General features: G+C 42.3%; 1 protein-coding gene across 2 annotated transcripts in view; it reads left to right on the plus strand.

Moving 5' to 3' along the window:
* The window catches only part of LOC129700728 (serine/threonine-protein kinase N2-like), a 119,596-nt gene that overhangs the window by 52,581 nt on the left and 45,211 nt on the right, over positions 1-21,804 (plus strand). For both annotated transcript variants that reach the window (XM_055641350.1, XM_055641351.1), the window contains exons 2-4: positions 1,101-1,398; positions 13,065-13,210; positions 21,168-21,297. In XM_055641350.1, coding sequence (XP_055497325.1) covers positions 1,101-1,398; positions 13,065-13,210; positions 21,168-21,297 — 574 coding nt within the window. The remainder of the gene's footprint in view (positions 1-1,100; positions 1,399-13,064; positions 13,211-21,167; positions 21,298-21,804) is intronic.

Here is a 21,804-nt window from a genome sequence, read left to right on the forward strand (position 1 = left end):
TGGCAGGAGCAGTAACATCTATATTGATATCCAGGTTTTGGAGTCAGGTTGTGAAATCCCGTGGGGTGGCTGTTTGAAGGGCATCCAACCATGTGCTCTCAGAAAGGTGGGGCTTGAACAATGCGTTTCACTGATGATTTTTTTGTCGTGACAACAATGACTTAATTTTAGCTTCCATCAGTATAACAGATGACGACGGCATCCTCCTTTTCTCATCTATAACCTGTTCAAGGCTGTCTCATAAGTGGCAATGTTTGTTCATTAGCTGCGTAGAGTAAGTGATAAAGTCTTTGCTGGGGACCATGTTGTGGTTGCGTTAAGAGCAACGCTGTATAAGACCAAGTTCCATGCAGGGCTTTGTGGTGGGAAGTGGGATAACTCAGTTAGGCAACATGATTGCCATAGACAACAAATTGAGCCAAAAGGACCTGTTTCTGTGCAATGGAGCTTTATGACTCTTAGTACCTCCTTGAATTTAAATGTTGACAACTCCCATTCTCCCAGCTACAAATTCACTATCAAAACATCATAGAACTGAAATGATGTGCTTTGCCATAAATGATAACAGATACACCAGTATTTTCAGCATTTTTTTCTGATAGTCAAAATACAGTCCGCAGATCAGGTCATTAATTTATTTTTGGGTTGAGCAGGATTCTGACATGCTAATGTGTAGGTTCTTTGTAGTTATACTGGCAGTATTTGATGGTTTCCTTATGGTTGGTTAATTAAAATCTGTTATATTTTGCCAGTCAAGTCCTTTCAAAGAATAATCTGAAATTAAGAAACAGCATATTTGAACTTTTTACACTGGCGAATGATCACTTGTAATATTTCTGCAGTTATTTTTCAATAAATGTTTATACTTCTAACTATATTGTGTTTGAAGTTCTGTCTCATGTGGGATGGCTGACTATATTGTTTGCAGTTGTGGTTTTATGCAGTGCCAAGTGGTTTATCTGGTTAGGTGTAATGGAAAACATACTTGTGTCGTATTTTGTCTTAAAAAAAAAAAAAAAATTTGTGCACATTGCTTGCATTGTCAGAAATAAAGTGTTTATTATAATCTGATTACTTAAAAACTCTTCTTCCTTTTGCAGGGTGATGGGCGAAGTCACCCAGTGTCGGAGTGTCTAGACTTGTGCCAGAACCTGGATTTGTCTGACACCATGGTGCAACAGAGGCTGGATGAGATCAAGGATTCGATCAAACGAGAGATACGAAAGGAACTTAAAATTAAGGAAGGAGCGGAGAACCTCAAGAAAGTCACAACTGATAAGAAGAATCTGGCATATGTGGAAAATATGTTAAAAAAGTCGAACAAAAAACTAGATGAGCTTCACCAAGAGCTGCAAGAGTTGAACGCGCACATTGTTGTGAATGATCCTGAGCTGGCAGGTAAATGATGCAGTTGTTTCTTGAGGGTACTTTTCATAGAGTTATGCAGCGTGGAAACAGGCCCATTGGCCCAATTTGTCTATACCGACCAACATGACCAATCTACACTAATCCCACCTGCCTGCATTTGGCCCATATCCCTCTAAACCTATACTATTTTTGTACCTGTCTAAATGTTTCTTAAATGTTGTGATAGTAACTGCCTCGGCTAGCTCCTCCAGCAGCTCGTTCCCTATACCTACCGCCCTTTGTGTAAAACAAAATGGTGCCCCTCGGGTTCCAATTAAATCCCTCCCACCCCTTACCTTAAGCCTAATCATACAGAATAGTGAAAGGTTTGGATAGAATGGATGTGGAGAGGATGTTTCCATTAATGGGAGAGTGTGGCGTCAGCTGATACACAGACCACTTATGGTCGAACCCTCGTCAGTAGTTACGAAGGCTGTCACGTGACGTCTGGGGCTAAGGGGAGAGTGTCCTGCTACATAAGCATATCTCATCTTGCGATCAGCCCAGTCAACAGGTAGCTGAGCTCGAGTCAACACCCTCGCTCAGCCACAGCAGCAACGACAATGATGTTAGTGGACCAAACTTACATGTAACACCTGAATAAAGCAACTGATTATTCACCACGTTTGGTGCCGCTACAAGAATCTAGAACTAGAGGTCATAGCCTCAGAATTAAAAGACGTTCTTTTAGGAAGGAGATGAGGAGAAATTTTTTAGTCAGAGGGTGGTAAATCTGTGGAATTCTTTGCCACAGAAGGCTGTAGAGACCAAGTCAATGGATATGTTTAAGGCAGAGATAGATAGATAGATTATTGATTAGTACAGGTGTCCGAAGTTATGGGGAGAAGGCAGGAGAATGGGGTTAGGCGGGAGAGATAGATTAGCCATGATTGAATGGTGAAGTAGACTTGATGGGCCAAATGGCCTAATTCTACTATTCCTTATGACCTTTTGAAACTATGGCCTCGATTCTCGATTCCCCTACCCTGTGCATTTACCTTATCTATTCCTCTCATGATCTTGTACACCTCCATAAAATCACCCCTCATCCTCCTGCTCTCGATGGAATAAAGTCCGAGCCTGCTCAATCTCTTTCCCTGTAAATCTTTTCTGCACCCTTTCCAGCTTAACAATATTTTTCCTATAACAGGGGTGACCAAAACTGAACACAATACTGAACACAAATGTGGCCCGACCAATATCTTGTAATGTGACCTCCCAATTTCTATACTCAACCCTGAGGCATACCACTATGACACCCAGTCTGAAAAACAACCTTCCACCATCACCCTGAGCTACGTTCCATGAAGCCAATTTTCTATCCAGTCAGCTAGATCTCCTTGGATCCAACACAAACTAACCTTCCAGAGAAGCCTTCTACGCTGAACCTTGTCAAATGCCTTGCTGAAATCCATATATACGTCTACAGCTCTGTCCTCATCAACCCCATCAGGATGAGAGGGGATCTTACAGAAACATATAAAATTATTAATGGATTGGATACGCTAGATGCAGGAAACATGTTCCCGATGTTAGGGGAGTCCAGAACCGGGAGCCACAATTTCAGAATAAGGGGTAGGCCATTTAGAACTGATGAGGATAAACTTTTTCACGCAAAAGTTGTGAATTTGTGGAATTCCCTGCCTCATAAGGCGGTGGAGGCCAATTCACTGGATGCATTCAAAAGAGAGTTAGATAGAGCTCATAGGGCTAGCGGAATCAAAGGATATGGGGAGAAAGCAGGGGTACTGATTGTGGATGATCAGCCGTGATCACAATGAATGGTGATGCTGGCTCGAAGGGCCGAATGTACTACTACTGCAACTATTGTCTATGTATCTAACCTTTTTGGTCACATCTTCAAAAAACACTAATATTTGTGAGACACAATCTCCCACATACAAACCCATGCTGACTGTTCCTCATCAGTTCCTATCTATCTAAATGCTGGTATATCTTATTCCTCAGAATACTCTCTAGTAACTTTCCGTCCACAGATGTTAGACTCACTGGCCTGTAGCTCCCAGGCTTTTCCCTGCAGCCTTAGAAAATAGAGGCACAACATTTGGCACCCTCCAGTGTTCCGCATCTCACCCGTATTAAATGACGACTCATGAATCTCACCCAGGGCACCTGCAATTTCCTCTCTAGCTTCCCACAGTCTCCTTCTTGTAATATTTGAAATTATGGACTAATTTCTATACAGCTGCTGCACGGAGCAGTGTTTTTACTCTGCAACGTTATAAGTGAGCTGCTGTGCTTGCCTTTCACCGCTGCTTCTCCGCATTTGCATTCCAGCTGGGTAAATTCTTATCACATGGCAATCGAGAGCTGAGTTGGCAAGAGCCGCATCCAAAAGCGAGCCTGCTGCTGACAACAAAATACATCAACCCTTTTATCTTTCCACGAGTAACTGGCCACCCCACACACTGCTATTCATCTGCCCAGTCTTAAAAGTGCAGCAAATGTTCAGTAAAACCATTTGTTCAAAGTCAAAAATGTTTTCTGTCATGCAACCAAGTATGCACTGTATTTATAGATCTTCCTCGTGTAACCAGGCACATGGTGATGGGCACTTTGTTTCAACAGTAATTTCTAGATTAGTACTGAGTTTACAATAATATTTAGAATACTGCGATGGCATTAATTTGTATTCATTACACTTCATTTCCTGGTTGATAGAACAAACCTAGATAGTATACTTAGGTCTGAGCTAATGTTGCACTTTGGCAGGTTGCCAGGTAGCATAGCCGGAAGACAAACCTGTTGTCCACTTTTCTAGTTTCCCCCTACTCTCCACTTTTATTTTCAAAGAAGACGTTATATTCTTCAATTCTTACTTTTATGAATGCTACACTACAACTCGTTAGAGAGAATTTACTTTGCTTTCTAGGCCTCTAGCACGCTGGACAAGGGCAGCAAAAATGCTCATCCACCCGTGCTTGTTTCTAGCTGAGGCCATAACACATGTTAATGGTTGATTTCTCTACCACTGTTTAGTCATAGAGCATGGAAAACGGCCCTTTGGCCCAACATGCCCATGCTTACCAAGATGCCCATCCACACTAGTCCCAATTGCCCGTATTTTGTCCATATCTAAAATATTTCTTATCCATGTACCTGTCCAAATGTCTTTTAAATATTGTAGTGTCTGCTTCAACTACCCCCACTGGCAACTTACTCCATATACCCATCACACTCTGTGTGAAAAAAGTTGCCCCTCAGGTCCCTATTAAATCTCTCCCCTCTCACCCCTCTGTCCACTTGGTTCTTGATTCTTCTATTCTAGGTAAAATACTCTGCATTTACCCTATCTATTCATCCTCCTGGTCTTATCATATATCTATAAGATCGCCCCTCATCCTTCTGTGCTCCAAGGAATACCGATTCTTACCTGCCCTATCTCTCCCTATAGCGCAGGCCCTTGAGTCCTGGCAATATCCTCGTAAATCTTGCCTGCACTCTTTCCAGCTTAACAACATATTTTCTATAGCAGGGTGACCATAACTGAATACGATACTCCAAATGTAGCCTCGCCAATGTCTTGTACAACTGTAACATAACATCCCAACTTGAACGTGTGGGAAAGAACTGCAGATGCTGGTTTAAATCGAAGATAGGAAAAATGCTGGAGTAACTCAGCGGTCCAGGCAGCATCTCTGGGGGAAAAGGAATGGGTGACGTTTTGGGTCCAGGCCCTTCTTCCCCCCCTTTCTCCTTAAATGGTCTTGCCCTCACCTTGCCTTCTTACTCACCAAAGGCATTTCATGGTCCCATTTAGCTGTCCTGATTCCCTGTTTGAGTAGAACACACTTTTCTACTCAGCATATGTAAGTTTATACTTTCCATTTGAGTTCTCTCCTGCTCTGTATCCCTCATGTAAACTCTCTGAGTTTAACTTTCTAAACTTACATATGTTTCCTTTTACTTTGTAACTAAATTTGGAATATCATCTGTCATCCAAAGTTCACAAACCTTGCAATCATCCTTGACTGTCTTCCTCACAGTAACGTTTTGGTAAAACTAGTCAACATTTCGAAGACCCGACCATTAACAGTATTCGCCTTGTTATTCCTCCTAAGGTGCGTTACCTCATTTTTAGGATTAATTTCTATCTGCCATTGCTTGACCCACCTGAAAAATTGCATTAAATCTAGTTCCTTAAAGCCAAAGGCTTTTCTATAAGCACCATCCATTTTTGTGGCATCTGCCAATTTGCATTAATCATGCATTCTTGCATTCATATCCAGATCGCAACAAATCACAAGGGTCCCAGCCCCCATCCCTGAGTGCACCATTGGTCACAGGCTTCCAATCACAAATCATAATTTTTTTTTTAATGTTTTGTACATTTTACTGAAACAAAAGCAATATTACATGCAAATGCTTTGATCAAACAGACATCTTTTTTTACAGTTATTTATAATTCTGTCTTTTAGTAATTTCCTGTCCCCAGTTTAAGTAGTATGTCTTTGGATAGTGTACACATGATTGCTGATAGTGCTTTTTACGATTGAGAAACCAGATGGCGGATCTTTGAGGCTGTTTAAACTGCATTGACTTTAAATGAAGACATGTTAATCTACTTTTTACTGCTAACATTACTGTCAAATTGTAAGCAGAATAAAACAGGAAATCCTTGTTCAGGCTTTAGATTGCTGCCGTTTTACATTGGGCTTTTCACAGAAGTATTTTCTGAAATTTACCCTCAATCGTACTAGTACTCAGTGCAAAGTTTATATGATGTAGCACTTTCATTGATCTCTTCAGCCAAAAAAGATGTTCGTTTTTGCTGAGTAGACAAAATGAACATAAATTTCTTGGAAGCTGAAGTTTAAATATGAAGTATGGCCGTTGGCTGGATATTGGTTCTCCTTTTTCAATTTTATTTTTGATGTTCATCTTGTCAGTTCTTTAAATGCTTCTCCAAACACTCAACAACAACTTTCCTCTGGAAAGCACTTTCCCATCGAAACAATTTGTCACTAAGCTGTTACTAATGTGCATTTTCTTAACTTGGAAAATTAATAGTCAAGTCAAGAGTGTTTTATTGTCATATTTCCCGAAATGAGACAATTCAATTCTTACTTGCAGCAGCACAACTTATATGTAGCCAGGGTGAAGTGGGTCTGGTCTCTGATGATGCTGACTGCCTTTGTGAGACAGCAACTCCCAAAGATCTCTTTGATGGATTAAAACATATCTTGCCCTGTGTCAACCATCAGTGCTCATTTTAAGCAGGCACAGGCCAATCACCCAACCAGAAAATCTTGAGATTTAACTGTAGGTCTATCTTTCATATTGCTCCAGATGTGTAAAATTTACTTTTTTCTATAGTTTTTTGATATCATGTTCTCTCCCTCAAATGTTGTATCATTAAATCTAATTAATGTTTTCAAATGGCAGTCATTATTTCACATTTCTTTTCGTTTAAAAAAAAAAGCGTTTTCAACAAAACCCAGACATCTGTCTGGCCTTGTCTTTGGCTTTCTTACTTTGAAAGAGGAAATGTTTGTTGTAACAAAACCACCAACATGACCTGTAGTGCATTTCACAAAAGATAGAGCCATTCAAAGTAACTGTGAATGAGTCCAATGACAGCAACTATGTGATCTGTATTTTGAGTGAAAAAAATCCATTTAAAGCAAAAGAGAATCCCAGTCAATGATGACAGAAGTTTCCATTCTAAATTGAAGTAGCAATAAATAGCACTGTAAACACAGCTGCGTGGATTTGTCTCTCTAATGGGATTCCCCAGGGCTTCCAGTTCACTAAAATTCATGCTGACCCAGCAGTAAAGATTTCAATGAATCCAACAAGCAGTGATTATGCTGCAAGAGTGGTAGTAAAATCTGAAGTATAACACCTGCCAGCTCTCTAACTAAATGGCAAGAGGTTTGGTGTTAGCAATAAGTAAACTTGTTACAAAAGCAATCAATTGCAATAGATGCCGGCTTTTAATATAGAATTTACCCATGAAATTTTACATTGATGGAAACAAAACATGGATGCTGAACCTCTGGAGTGGAGTCCAAAAGAAAAGTAAACAGAATGGCAGTTTGAAAGTGGGGTATCGGAGGGGGGGATAGGGATAGATAGTGAGTGGTTTAATATTAATAGTGGGGGGAAATATACAAGAGACCAAGAAGTCAGGAAACGGAGGAATTTGTAAGCCCGTATACACTTAGAAACTCAGGGTGTTTGTAGGTCAGTGAGCACAGGGTTGATGGGTGAAAGAAACTTGATGCAAACTAAGATGTAAGCACCAGAGTTTTTTTTGATGACTTCAACTATGCAGCATTTGGGAAATGGGAGATTTGCCAGGAGAGCACTGAAATAGCCATGTCTGGGTATAATAAAAGCATAAAGTAGTTTTCAGTAAATAGATTTGAGTCTTGCATGCAAATATGACGTATTGTGTAAGTCGAAGCGAAGGAAGTGATATGGATTTGACATCATAGGTGAGAATCAAATAGAATGCAGTGGTTGCAAACACTTTGATACAGCTTGAGCTTTTGGCTGAGGAGAGGTTTTATTTTTCTTCTTGCGTAGGGCATGCATGTTACCATATTTGTTCTATTTTCTATTGTTCTATTTGATCTTATTTGATTGTGCACGCCGGGTTGATTGCTTTCGTCGAAACAGGTTGCACGTGAAGGTTGCAATCTCACACCCCAGAGGTTTTATTGATCGAGTATCAGCTGAGAAACTCATCCAAACCAATGGTGTGTAATTAGAAACAATGTGCTGTCCACAGTTGAAGGCACAGTGGAAGGATTGGGAAAGGTGATAGTAAGATGAAAGCAGGGTGTTGTTAACAAGTGGAATGTGATATGTTTTGGCTGTGGTCACCACAGATAGCAGGTGGATAAAATATGGATAAGCCAAGATAGACTGTACTCTAATGGGCCTGCCCCACTTAGGCGATTTTTTGGGCGACTACAGACGACTGCCGCAAAATATTCAACATGATGAAAAAATGTCGCCGACAGTGGCGACAATTTTTGCTGTCGTAGGTTGTCGCCAGGTGTCGTGGATGAATTCCATTAAAACTAGTCCCTGGCAGTCGTCTAAAGAGTTATCTAAGTGCGACAGGCCCATAAGGATATCAGTGATTAGAGACGTCATAGCAGCAGATTTTATTCTCAATGACTGGAATGATAGACACGTACCTGCAAAAGGAGGTCAAACTGAGAATGGTGAGGATGGTGTATACATCGCTGGTTGTATATATAAAAATATGGTATGATTATGGTTGTGCCTGTACAGGATGTTTTCTGTTATCAATCTCAAAACTTGGAATCAGATTTCACACATCTGCCTTTTTATAAACAAATCTCATTTGCTTAATGTATGTTACCTTTATTCCATCGAAGAAAGACGTGTAAAATTTTGGAATCAACCGCTCATGCAGCACTTATTGGAGAGAGAATGAAACAGTTATGCCCCTGTCCCACTTAGGAAACCTGAACGGAAACCTTTGGAGACTTTGCGCCCCACCCAAGGTTTCCGTGCGGTTCCCGGAGGTTTTTGTCAGTCTCCCTAATGGTCGAAAGTGGTTTTCGCTTCTTCTATGTTCTGGCGATTATTCCAAAAAATTCAAAACCGGCCGCAACTAAAAATAGGTTTCCGTTTTAAAAATTGGTAATTTTTTAGTCGAAGCCGGTTGCGATGCTAGTTGAAGGTGGTTGCCGGGAACCACACGGAAACCATGGGTGGGGCGCAAAGTCTCCAGAGGTTTCCATTCAGGTTTCCTAAGTGGGACAGGGGCATTAGCAGTTCAAGCCAAAGATAGACACAAAATGCTGGAGTAACGCAGCGGGACAGGCAGCATCCCTGGAGAGAAGGGATGGGTGAAGTTTCAGGTCGAGACCCTTCTTCAGACTAGTTCCTTCTCTCCAGAGACGCTGCCTATCCCGCTGAGTTACTCCAGCATTTTGTGTCTACCGTTTAAACCAGCATCTGCTAAACATTTCAAGGCATGCGATCTGATGGGAAATTTTAACGTGAGATGCTGTCTCTCTCTTCACAGATCCTAGGTGACCTGCTGAGTGGTTCCAGCATTTTCTGATTCTATTTCCAACTTGGGGTTGGGATTGGGTGGAATGCACACAGTCTTTCCCCCAAGTTAGAGGAATCAAAAGTTAGAGGGTAAAGGTTTAAAATGAGAGGGGAAAGATGGAAGAGGAACCTGAGGGGTAACTTTTTCACACAGAGGTGGTACATATATGATACATAAACTGCTGGAGGAAGTGGACATAGTAGATATCATGACAACATTTAAAAGACATTTGGACAGGCAGATGGTTAGGAAATGTGTGGAGGAATATATAGGTAAAATGCATGCAAATAGGACTACTTAAATGGACATCTTGATTAGTGTGGACAAGTGTGGCCAAAGGGCCCAGTTCAATGCTGTATGACATTTTGACTTGTAACTACAGCAGTGTTCTGATTTTGTATTTTTGTCTATTATAGAGAGCCTATATTTGCCTTGCCATCTCTTCTGCGTTACATTATGAAAACATATGATATTTGCTTTGAACCAGTATAAGAACCAGACCGTACATTGACATGTTACGAATAGACCCCCACTTAGTGGTCAAACTATGGTTACTTGTGGAAGCTTGGAGACTCGCATTTTCTCTAGTTACCCAGGATTTCTTCACCATAATCACAGCCTTGATCAAAGCTACATTTATTTGTGCAAATCTATATTCGCCTCACCTCAAAACATGCTGCCTGATTGATGACCTGGTTCCTGGTGTTTAGGAAAATGGATATATTGTATGAAATCTCCGGAAAATTATGTGTTCATTTTTTAGATCTGGGTTCTCAGTTCTGCTGGCATCAATTTTATTGCCAGCCGCTAATGGTTCTGAGTTAGAATATAAAATAGTGCAGAACAAGAACAGATCTTTCGGCCCACAATGTCTGTGCCAAAAATGTTGCCAAGACCAACTCTTACCTGCCTGCACAAATCTATATGCCTCCATACCTTGCATATCCATATGTTTATCAAAATGTCATTTGAATTCTGTGACTAAGTGGTGATGGTGAGCCACCTTCTTGAATTGCAACCGTCCTTCAAGTGAAAGTACAGGGTTATTGGGCAGAATGTTCCAAGATTTAGATCCAGTCACACAGAAGAATAAGCAATATATTTCTTGGTCCAGGTAGTGTATGACTTGGAGGAGAATATGCTGGAGCAAGGACATCAGGAACGCAGTCTCGTTTTGTTTGATGCTGGAAGTTACGGGCTTGCGAGGTGCTGCTGGAGTAGCTTGGTCAAATAATTGCAGTGCGTTTCATAGACTGCACACAGAAAAACCACTGCTAGTATAAGGAACGAACATTTATGACAGTTGATCGGGTGCGATTCAGGCAGGTTGCTTTCTCCTGACGTTATTGAGCTTCATGAGAATTACTGCCACTGTACTTATCCAGGGGAATTCCATTGTGCTCCTGATTAGTCTAGGCCGTTCTTCATGCAGGCATGGGTTGCTTCATTTCTGTATTGTCTGTACCTTTCTAGGTTTCCGACCATGGTCAAGGCCAATTGCCACCATTACCTGATTGACTGCAACTTGTCCTCACAGCAACCATGTCTAACTCCGGCCTCCCACTATTCCATGTATTCTTTTTGCCCTATCTCTCCACCCAACTTTCTCTGCAACTTTAAACTTACATGTTTTTCTGTAGTTTCCCAGTTCTGTTCTGAAACAGTGACTCTTTTTTTTCTTGCCCTTGATGCTGCCTAACCTACTCAGTGTTTCCAGCATATTATTTTTATGGCAAAATCTGTACCTTGTTTATTTCTTCCCCAAAGTTGCGAAAGGGAAGAAATTACGGAAAACATCGGGAAACTAAAAGTAACACAAGAGTACAGTAGAGAGCATGCTGACCGGTTGCATCGTGGCTTGGTTCGGCAACTTGAGCGCCCAGGAGCGGAAAAGACTACAAAAAGTAGTAAACACTGCCCAGTCCATCATCGGCTCTGACCTCCCTACCATCGAGAGGATTTATCGCAGTCACTGCCTCAAAAAGGCTGGCAGCATCATCAAGGACCCACACCATCCTGGCCACACACTCATCTCCCCCTACCTTCAGATAGAGGGTACAGGAGCCTGAAGATTGCAACGTCCAGGTTCAGGAATAGCTACCTCACCACAGCCATCAGGCTATTAAACTCAACTCAAACAAAACTCTGAACATTAATAGACCATTATCTGTTTATTTGCACTTTATCTGTTTATTTATTCATGTGTGTATATATTTATATAATGGTATATGGACACACTGATCTGTTCTGTTTTCATGCCTACTATATTTTGTCGTGTTGAAGCAAAGCAAGAATTTCATTGTCCACACATGACAATAAACTCTTGAATCTTGAGAAGGTATTTTAAGCACAGAATGCTGGACAGGATGCAATTAAGAAGGCATATCGCCTTCTGGATTGTTAAATGTTTGGGAGATAGGGAGAGCAAATGAGAGGGAATAAAGAATACATTCTGCTGGGCCATTCTGCTGGGCAGAATGTGGCATGGTTATCTCAAGATTTGCAGTTAGGCCCCGAATTTACGTTTTGAAACTTAATAACTTGGATCTAGGAATGAAAAGCTATCTGTCTCAGTCTGCAGCTGACACATTGGAAGGCAGCGTAGATAAATTGTGTAGGAATTTCCTAAAGGACATTTACAGAGTAAGTGAAGAGGCCAAACTATGTCCTCTAGTTACCTCTTATAATTTTATGTTCCTCTATCACAGTCGTCTTTCTTACAGTTTGGCTTTCTTCCCAACCAATTGTTCATGCGCTTTTGATTGCAACATACGCCTTAATTTAGTTCAACAAAGAAACTGACAAGTTACTAAAGAACTTGTCCTCCTTCATTTGTCCACCTTGGCCTTCATTTAAAGAAAAACACCCCCAGCCTCTCCAATCTATCCTGAAAACTAAAGTCCTCCCATCCAGGTGAATACCCCCGTGCACCTTTCCCACCACTAAAGGAGGGCGACCAAAACTGCACACAATATTCCAAATATAATCTAACTAGCACCATGATGCCCCAAATGTCATCGCGTCACAAAGTTGCACAACACAGAAACAGGCCATTCATCCCACCACATCCATGCTAGCCTATGAAGGCAAGTATGCAATTGCCGCCTTCACCATGCTCTATCGATATCGACACTTTCAGGGATCTGTGTACTATTCATCAATATTTTTTCGTGCCCATCTATTAACTGCCCTATTTCTGTTTGACTTCCAAAATGCATCACCTGGAATTTGTCGGATTAAATACCATCAGCCAAACCTGTACCCAACTTTCCATCTGATCTAGATGAAGTCAGCATTAGACCCGATCGCTAAGTTTGATATCCACAAGATGTTGGATGGAAATTTAATTGCACATCTGGAAAGTGCTTGAACTTCTATCACTTTTCTTTAAGGGAATTTAAGTCCCAATATCTTGTTCATTGGTTAAGGAAAGAAAAATTAAATCCAGCAAATATAATTCCCTGGTTTGAAACTGCAGAGTAATGTGTTAGAGATAATTTAATTTAAAAAAAGGAATGACAGCCACTCATTAACAGTTTGTTGTCCAGCACAAGACATTTTTGGAGTACCATACACAAGTCCTTTATGATTTCAGATTGCCCGCGAACCCCAGATACTCCTAATCCTGAGTCTACAAATCATAGCCGCATTGCTGCCTTGAAGAAACAATTGGACATTGAGCTGAAAGTGAAGTTGGGAGCTGAGAATATGATCCAGATGTACTCGAATGGATCTTCAAAGGTGGGTAAATGTGCTGAAATGTACCCACAATATTACAGAGATAATGTTGCAATTAAATATTACACTTTGTGTACTGGTCTGGCTATTTTCGACTGGTCTAAGTAGTGCTACTGTCATAATTTCTCAAATAAGAATTGTACACGATTTTGTACTGAATGCTTTGTTCTGCTAATGTCAGTTTGTACAGCACTGTCACAACTTGTGGTACTTGGTGTTCTAGTCCCACCTGCCGCATTTGGTCCATATCCCTCCAAATCTGTCCTATCCATATACCTGTCTGACTGTTTCTTAAATGTTGGGATAGTCCCTGCCTCAACTACCTCCTGTGGCAGCTTGTTCCATACACCCACCGTCCTTTGTGTGAAAAGGTTACCGCTCAGATTCCTATTAAATCTTTTCCCCTTCACCTTAAACTCTAGTCCTCGATTCACCTTCTCTGGGCAAAAGACACTACCCGATCTTTTCCTCTCATGATCTTTATCTTTATCAACCTCTCATCCTCCTGCGCTCTAAGGAATAGAGTCTCGGCCTACTCAACCTCTCCTTATAGCTCAGACCCTATAGTCCTGGAAACATCCTCGTAAATCTCTGTAACTTTTCCAGCTTGGCAACATCTTTCCTATAGCACAGTGCCCAGAACTGAACACAATACTCTAAATGCGGCCTCACCAAAGTCTTATACAACTGTAACATGACCTCCCAACTTCTATACTCAATACTCTGACTGATAAAGGCCAATGTGCCAAAAGCCTTTTTGACCACCCGATCTACTGCGACTCCGCCTTCAAGGAACCATGCACCTGCATGGATAGATCCTTCTGCTCTACAACACTACCCAGACCCCTACAATTTACTGTGTAGGTCCTGCCCAGGTTAAACGTTCCAAAATACAACACCTCACATTTCTCAGCATTAAATTCCATCAACCATTCCTCAGCCCACCTGGCCAATCGATCAAGATCCTGCTGCAATTTTTCACAACCATCTTCACTATTTGCAAAACCTCCCACTTTTGTATCATCTACAAATTTGCTAATCTTGCCGATCCATTCCTAATCAGTCCTTGTCGGTCTAAATGCCTATATATACTATCCCTGAGAATACTCTCTAGTAACTCTCCAACTACAGATGTTAAGCTCACTGGCCTATAGTTCCCAGCATTTTTCCTGCAGCCTTTATTGGATGGTAGCACAACATTTACCACCCACCAGTCTTCCGGCACTCTCTGGATTTAAAGACGACTCGTTAATTTCAACCAGGGCTCCCGCAATTTCCTCTTCAGCTTCCAACAACGTCCCTGGATATATCTGATCAGGCTCTGGAGGTTTGTCTACCTTCATACACGATTGTACCTTCAGCACCTCGTTGACGGTAACACTGACTGCTCACAAGACACTTTCATTGACTACCACAGGTTCCTCTGTCCAGAACATTTTCATGTTTTTCCCTTTAATTCTACAATTTTACATTTTGTTAAATTATCCCCTACTTCAGGGGTCGGCAACCTTGTTCTGCATAAAGGGCCAGGACGCATGTCTGTGAGCGGATGGCGGGCCACATCTACCACGTGTTCACATAGATCCCGCCGCTTTGAGGACGCCACCAGAGCACTGGCCCCTAGTTACGGGCGCTCACGAACATGGCGCACCTACGGACCATTACCTTGGCTCTGTCCTAAAGGCAGTGACTCAAATACTCATACTCTCTCATCTCCGGCCTATTGACAACCCCGATCACGACAGTGAAGCCCAGACACAGAAGGTGCGCGGCCGTGCTGGCGGCTTTGCGCAGGATGCGGTACAATTGCGGCAGCCAGCGCAGGCCTCCTTGCGCCACCGCGCTTGGGCGCCTCGGGCCCGGGAGGTACCCGAGATGAAGGAAGTCTGTGGGCCGGATTACTATGGAAAAAAAACACGCCTTCGGGCCGGATGATATCGGGTTACGGGCCGCATTCGGCCCGGGGGCCGTAGGTTGCCCACCCCTGCCCTACTTGTTTATGGAGAACAGTTGTTCCAAGGTGGTGCCTGGTGCTTACACAAATGATATGTGAGCATTTTTAAATAGTGAACATGATTTAATATTTTAAAGTTACCTCAGTGCAACATTGCTCTGGCAAATACACTACAAACTAAGTACTAAAAATTAAAAGTGCCAGGTATTTTGAGATTTTATTTTCCTCTAATAACATCTAATAACATCACCTAGATATTTTTTGGAAGAGTTTTCGGAATGCATCAATAATACTCAGTTTGTTATTTTGCATTTCAAAGTACTTGCTCTCTCTCCTCCTTTGGCGATCTTGATGTTGATTTTTAACAAAAAAACAAAAACTCTGTACAAAGGAACATCTGTAAAGCTAAATATGTGCGTTGACCTTTGGGTCAAGATCCTGAATTAGGACTGGCAGGGAAGAAGAAAACTACCAGTGTGTATCAGTACGAAGTGGGGTTGGTGGGGTAGATGGAACCAAATGGAGAGGAAATGATAGACATTAAACTTGTTGGGGGAAGGGTTTGGGAAAGCTGAACACGGGGAAAGACAACTAGGCAGATAAGTGATAGACACAAAATGCTGGAGTGACTCAGCAGGACAGGCAGCATCTCTGGAGAGAAGAAATGGGTGACGTTTTGGTTTGAGACCCTACTTCAGGTGGATGGGTGATTGTGTAGGAGGAGAATACCAGAAATTGGAAAATTCTTTATTCATACCTTGGGATTGTAAGCTACCCAAGTGGAAGATGATATGTTCTTCCAATTTGCGGCCACTTAGGAGAATGACAGAAGCCAAGGACAGACAGGTCAATGTGGGAGTGGGAAGGAGAAGCTGAAGATGGCAACTGTGGTCAGAGTGTAGGTGCTTTGCAAATAAGAAGCCTAGTCTATGCTTGGTTGGTTTACTGAGTACGGAACTTGACCTGTTGAGTTCTTCCAGTGTTCTGTTTTTTTTGGCTTCCAGCATCTGCAGACTCTTTTGCCATCGTACTGCCTATATTTTGTGCAACACTGGGTTGTAGAACATTGAACAGAAAGGCCCAGGAATAGGCCCTTTGGCCCACAATGTTTGTGCCAAACTTGAAGCCAGGTTAAACTGACCTCATCTGCCTGAGCATGATCCATATCCCTCTATTCCCTGCACTTCCATGTGCTATCTAAAAGCCTCTTAAACACCACTACCATAACCTGCCTCTACCGCCACCCCAGGCAATGCATTCCTGGCCCCCATTGCTCTCTGTGTAACCAAAAAATCTTGATGAAAGCTCTCACATAGTATCAACAAATATCTCAACATAGGAATGATTCTTTGGGGGGTTATTAAACATGAATTAAAAAGGAAAGTGTTATGACTTTTTCCACCATTTTCCTTAATCTATGATGAATTGTCCCAAATGATGCCTGGGCTATAATCTGCATGGACCCAACATCTGGTTCATTATCACAACAGACGATGTATGTACTCACTTACAGTGCCCTCCATAATGTTTGGGACAAAGATCCATCATTTATTTATTTGCCTCTGTACTCCACAATTTGAGATTTGTAATCGAAAGAAAATCACATGTGGTTAAAGTGCACATTGTTTGATTTTAATAAAGTCCATTTTTATACATTTTGGTTTCACCATGTAGAAATCACAGCAGTGTTTTTACATAGTCCGCCCATTTCAGGGCACCATATTGTTTGGGACACAGCAATGTCATATAAATGAAAGTAGTCATGTTTAGTATTTTGTTGCAAATCCTTTGCATGCAATGACTGCTTGAAGTCTACGATTTATGGACATCACCAGTTGCTGGCTGTCTTCTCTGGTGATGCTCTGCCAGGCCTGTATTACAGCCATCTTTAGCTTATGCTTGTTTTGGGGGCTAGTCCCCTTCAGTTTTCTCTTCAGCATATAAAAGGAATGCTCAATTAGGTTCAGATTAGGTGATTGACTTGGCCACTCAAGAATTTACCATTTTTTAGCTTTGAAAAACTCCTTTGTTGCTTTAGCAGTATGTTTGGGATCATTGTTTAAGAGGGAACTGCAGATGCTGGAGAATCGAAGGTTACACAGAAAAGCTGGAGAAACTCAGCGGGTGCAGCAGCATCTATGGAGCGAAGGAAATAGGCAACGTTTCGGGCCGAAACCCTTCTTCAGACTGATCAGGGGTGGGGGTGGGTGGGGACAAGAAAGGGAAAAGGAGGAGTAGCCGGAAGGCTGGAGGGTGGGAGGAGACAGCAGGGGAGCTGAGGAAGGGGAGGAGACAGCAAGGACTAACAGAATTGGGAGAAGTCGATGTTCATGCCCCCGGGGTGCAGACTCCCCAAACGGAATATGAGGTGCTGTTCCTCCAATTTCCGGTGCTGCTCGCTGTGGCCATGGAGGAGACCCAGGACAGAGAGGTCGGAGGCGGAGTGGGAGGGGGAGTTGAAGTGCTGAGCCACCGGGAGGTCAGCTTGGTTATTGCGGACCGAGCGGAGGTGTTCGGCGAAACGATCGCCCAACCTCCGCTTGGTCTCACCGATATAGATCTGCTGACATCTAGAGCAGCGGACGCAATAGATGAGGTTGGAAGACATGCAGGTAAACCTCTGTCGCACCTGGAACGATTGCTTGGGTCCTTGAACGGAGTCGAGGGGGGAGGTAAAGGGACAAGTGTTGCATCTCTTGCGGGTGCAAGGGAAAGTGCCCGGGGAGGGGGTGGACCGAGAGGGAAGGGAAGAATTCGTTCCAGGTGCGACAGAGGTTTACCTGCATGTCTTCCAACCTCATCTATTGCGTCCGCTGCTCTAGATGTCAGCAGATCTATATCGGTGAGACCAAGCGGAGGTTGGGCGATCGTTTCGCCGAACACCTCCGCTCGGTCCGCAATAACCAAGCTGACCTCCCGGTGGCTCAGCACTTCAACTCCCCCTCCCACTCCGCCTCCGACCTCTCTGTCCTGGGTCTCCTCCATGGCCACAGCGAGCAGCACCGGAAATTGGAGGAACAGCACCTCATATTCCGTTTGGGGAGTCTGCACCCCGGGGGCATGAACATCGACTTCTCCCAATTCTGTTAGTCCTTGCTGTCTCCTCCCCTTCCTCAGCTCCCCTGCTGTCTCCTCCCACCCTCCAGCCTTCCGGCTACTCCTCCTTTTCCCTTTCTTGTCCCCACCCACCCCCACCCCTGATCAGTCTGAAGAAGGGTTTCGGCCCGAAACGTTGCCTATTTCCTTCGCTCCATAGATGCTGCTGCACCCGCTGAGTTTCTCCAGCTTTTCTGTGTAACCTGTTTGGGATCATTGTCTTGCTGTAGAATGAACTGCCGGCCAATGAGTTCTGAGACATTTGTTTGAACTTGTGCAGATAGGATATGTCAAAACACTGCAGAATTCATTATGTTACTACCATCAGCAGTTGTATCAACAATGAAGATAAGTGAGCCAGTAGCTTCAGCAGCCATACATGCACAGGCCATAAGACCCCCCCTGTTTCACAGCTGAGGTGGTATGCTTTGGATCCTGGGCATTTCCTTCTCTCCTCCATACTTTGCTCTTGCCATCATTCTGATATGTTAATCTTCGTCTCATCTGTCCACAAGACTTTTTTCCCAGAACTGTGGTTGCTCTTTTAAGTACTTCTTGGCAAACTGTGACCTGGCCATCCTATTTTTGCGGCTAACCCGTGGTTTACATCTTGCAGTGTAGCCTCTGTATTTCTGTTCATGAAGTCTTCTGCGGACAGTGGTCATTGACAAATCCACACCTGAAGAGTGTTTCTGATCTGTTAGACAGGTGTTTGGGGATTTTTCATTATTATAGAGAGAATTCTTCTGTCATCAGCTGTGGAGGTCTTCCTTGGCCTGCCAGTCCCTTTGCGATTAGTAAGCGGCAGTGCTCTCTTTCTTCTTAATGATGTTCCAAACAGTTGATTTTGGTAAGCCTAAGGTTTGGCTGATGTCTCTTAACAGTTTTATTCTTGTTTCTCATAATGGCTTATTTGACTTTCATTGGCACAACTTTGGTCCTCATGTTGATAAACAGTAATAAAAGTTTCCAAAGGTGATGAAATGACTGGAGAAAAGATTAGGTGCTGTGAGTTCTCTTATACCTACATGAGGGCGACCCGGCTCGGGGCTGGAACGGTGCTCCGGTGGCTTAGACGGCGTTCTGGCGGCGGTGACCTGAGTCCGGGGTTCAGCCGTGGGCCAGCGGCTGCGTCCGCTGGACTGGAGCGTGGCAGCTTCGACCACCCCGGGCCGCGGTGTGTGAGCCGGCCCGTTTGCGGGGTTCGGTGAGCCGCGGGACTTGATTATACCATCGCCCGGTGGGGTATCGCCCCAGCGCAGAGGGAGAAGAGGAGGGAAGAGACTGCAGCCCTAAGATTTTTGCCTCCATCACAGTGAAGAGGTGCTTGGAGGACTCACTGTGGTGGATGTTAATTTGTGTTTATTGTTGTTTATTATTGTATTATTGTATGTATGACTGCAGGCACGAAATTTCATTCAGACCGTAAGGTCTGAATGACAATAAAGGCAATTCTATCTATTCTATTCATTAAGCAGGCATTTAAACACACCTGAGCAATTACAAACACCTGTGAAGCCATGTGCCCCAAACATTATTGTGCCTGAAATTGGAGGGGCTCTGTAATTTCTACATGGTGAAACCAAAATGTATAAAAATACCCTTTAATAAAGTCTGACAATGTGTACTTTAACCACATGTGATTTTCCCTATTACAAATCTCAAATTGTGGAGTAAAGAGGCAAATGAATAAACGATAGGTCTTTGTCCCAAACATTATGGAGGGCACTGTATACCATCTGGGGCACCGGTCCATTTTCTGAGGTTCTGTTGCATATTTAGTTTTGTATTAGGAAAGGGTGGTCTTTAAATTGCAGCTGTTCTGTTTAAATGAGTGTTAAAACATTATACATTTCCTCCTGACTTGTTCTATTAAAAGGCAGTGCAGGTTTCTTGATGTGGCTGAAGGGTTAGAGTACTGAATTTTATGAATATTACAGAAAACAAACAGATGTTTGCTTTCTGTAATATTCGCAAACATCTGTTTGTTTTCTGTAATATTCGTAAAATTCAGTATGGGAATACATTAAGTCTTGCCATTCCCTGATGCAAAGAAATTACAAGATAAAGTTGGGATCGTACGATTTGGGTTTCCATTGAAAACCAGTTTCTCCAGCTAATAGCTCTCGTTTAACATCAAAAGATAAGTATATGTTGAAAGCAGTTGTTGCTGGATTAATCCCTGGCACCAGAGATAAATTATACAGCCAATAACATCACTTTAGAATGGGTTTTCACTTTGAACTAAAATCAGCTTTGTGTCGATAATGTGGAAATTATATGATTTAGCAGCAACGACATGCTTTTTGATTGTTTTGGAGTTATGAACAAATGGGTGTTTGGTGTTTTGTAGCTCTTGGGTCAGGCGACAACAGCGAGCGGCAAACAAAACCTGTGAAGTGCAGCAGATCTGCTTTAGATCAGCGAACCTTTCTGCTGCATCCCTTTGTCAGAATCATTTCTAATCATACCTTTTGCTTTACGGATTCGGGTTTGCTGCGTATTTCAGTGTTATCAGTTTTTATTTGATTCCCTACATTTGCAGGGAATGTGGTGGTTTCTATGGCATCTCATTGTATGTTCGGATTTGCAATTCATAATTTTGAAAGGTTGTCAATGAGATGAAGGCAAGGAGGCTAATATGTTACTTGATTCAAATACAGGTATTTTTCAGCACTGGTGTATAAGCACTTCAGTTCTGATGTTACACTATGGAGGCTCTGGTGTTATTTTTTTACGACAGAAGAAAATCTAAATGCACTGCTATCGGAAGAGTGTTAGATCTATACAGATATAAAGCTCTTTACTATATTGTCAGTTCATATAATGTATTCGTCAAACTTTGAAAAAGCTGTGTAAAAATATATATTTTTTTAACTTTTTGGTATAAACTCTACTTTTAATTTCCAGGATAGAAAATTGTTAGCTGCAGCTCAACAAATGCTTCAAGATAGTAAAACAAAAATAGAAGTTATAAGGATGCAAATTCTTAAATCTACGCAGACAAGTGAAACGGTATTTGAAAGTACAGATGGAATAGGTAAGAGAAAGGATTACTATCTGATTGTTGGACTGGGGTTATAAGCCAAATATATTTATGTGACGGTATTAATGTATAAACTGTTATCTTGTAAATTGTAATGTTAAGATTAACTCCAGTTCTGCCTTGACACGGTAAGATTCTGAGATAAAAGTTTTCTGTTCTTCCAAAATTAATAATAAAGGCATGTAAAAGCCTTAGTCAAAGCCCTTTATATTTATGCATTTGTAGGGTAAAAGTCTCCCATGAAGACAGTTGTGGCAACTGACGCCTTCTAGAAACTAGGTATCAACCAGAGATCGTCTTTGGCATTTCTAAACTCCAGATGATGATACCAGCTTGGTTTATCCAATCTCGGGAAATAGACGGCAATCTGCCAGATTTCAGTCTAGACAACCGTCTCACGTTTTCTAAACAATCATTTCCACACCAATGTATTTCCATCTGCTTATAAGCAGTTTTACGCCTACAAGTCCCTTGCACCTAAACAAAATATATGTCATTCAT

Source organism: Leucoraja erinacea, chromosome 10, assembly GCF_028641065.1.
Source record: "Leucoraja erinacea ecotype New England chromosome 10, Leri_hhj_1, whole genome shotgun sequence".
Taxonomy (NCBI): Eukaryota; Metazoa; Chordata; class Chondrichthyes; order Rajiformes; family Rajidae; genus Leucoraja; species Leucoraja erinaceus.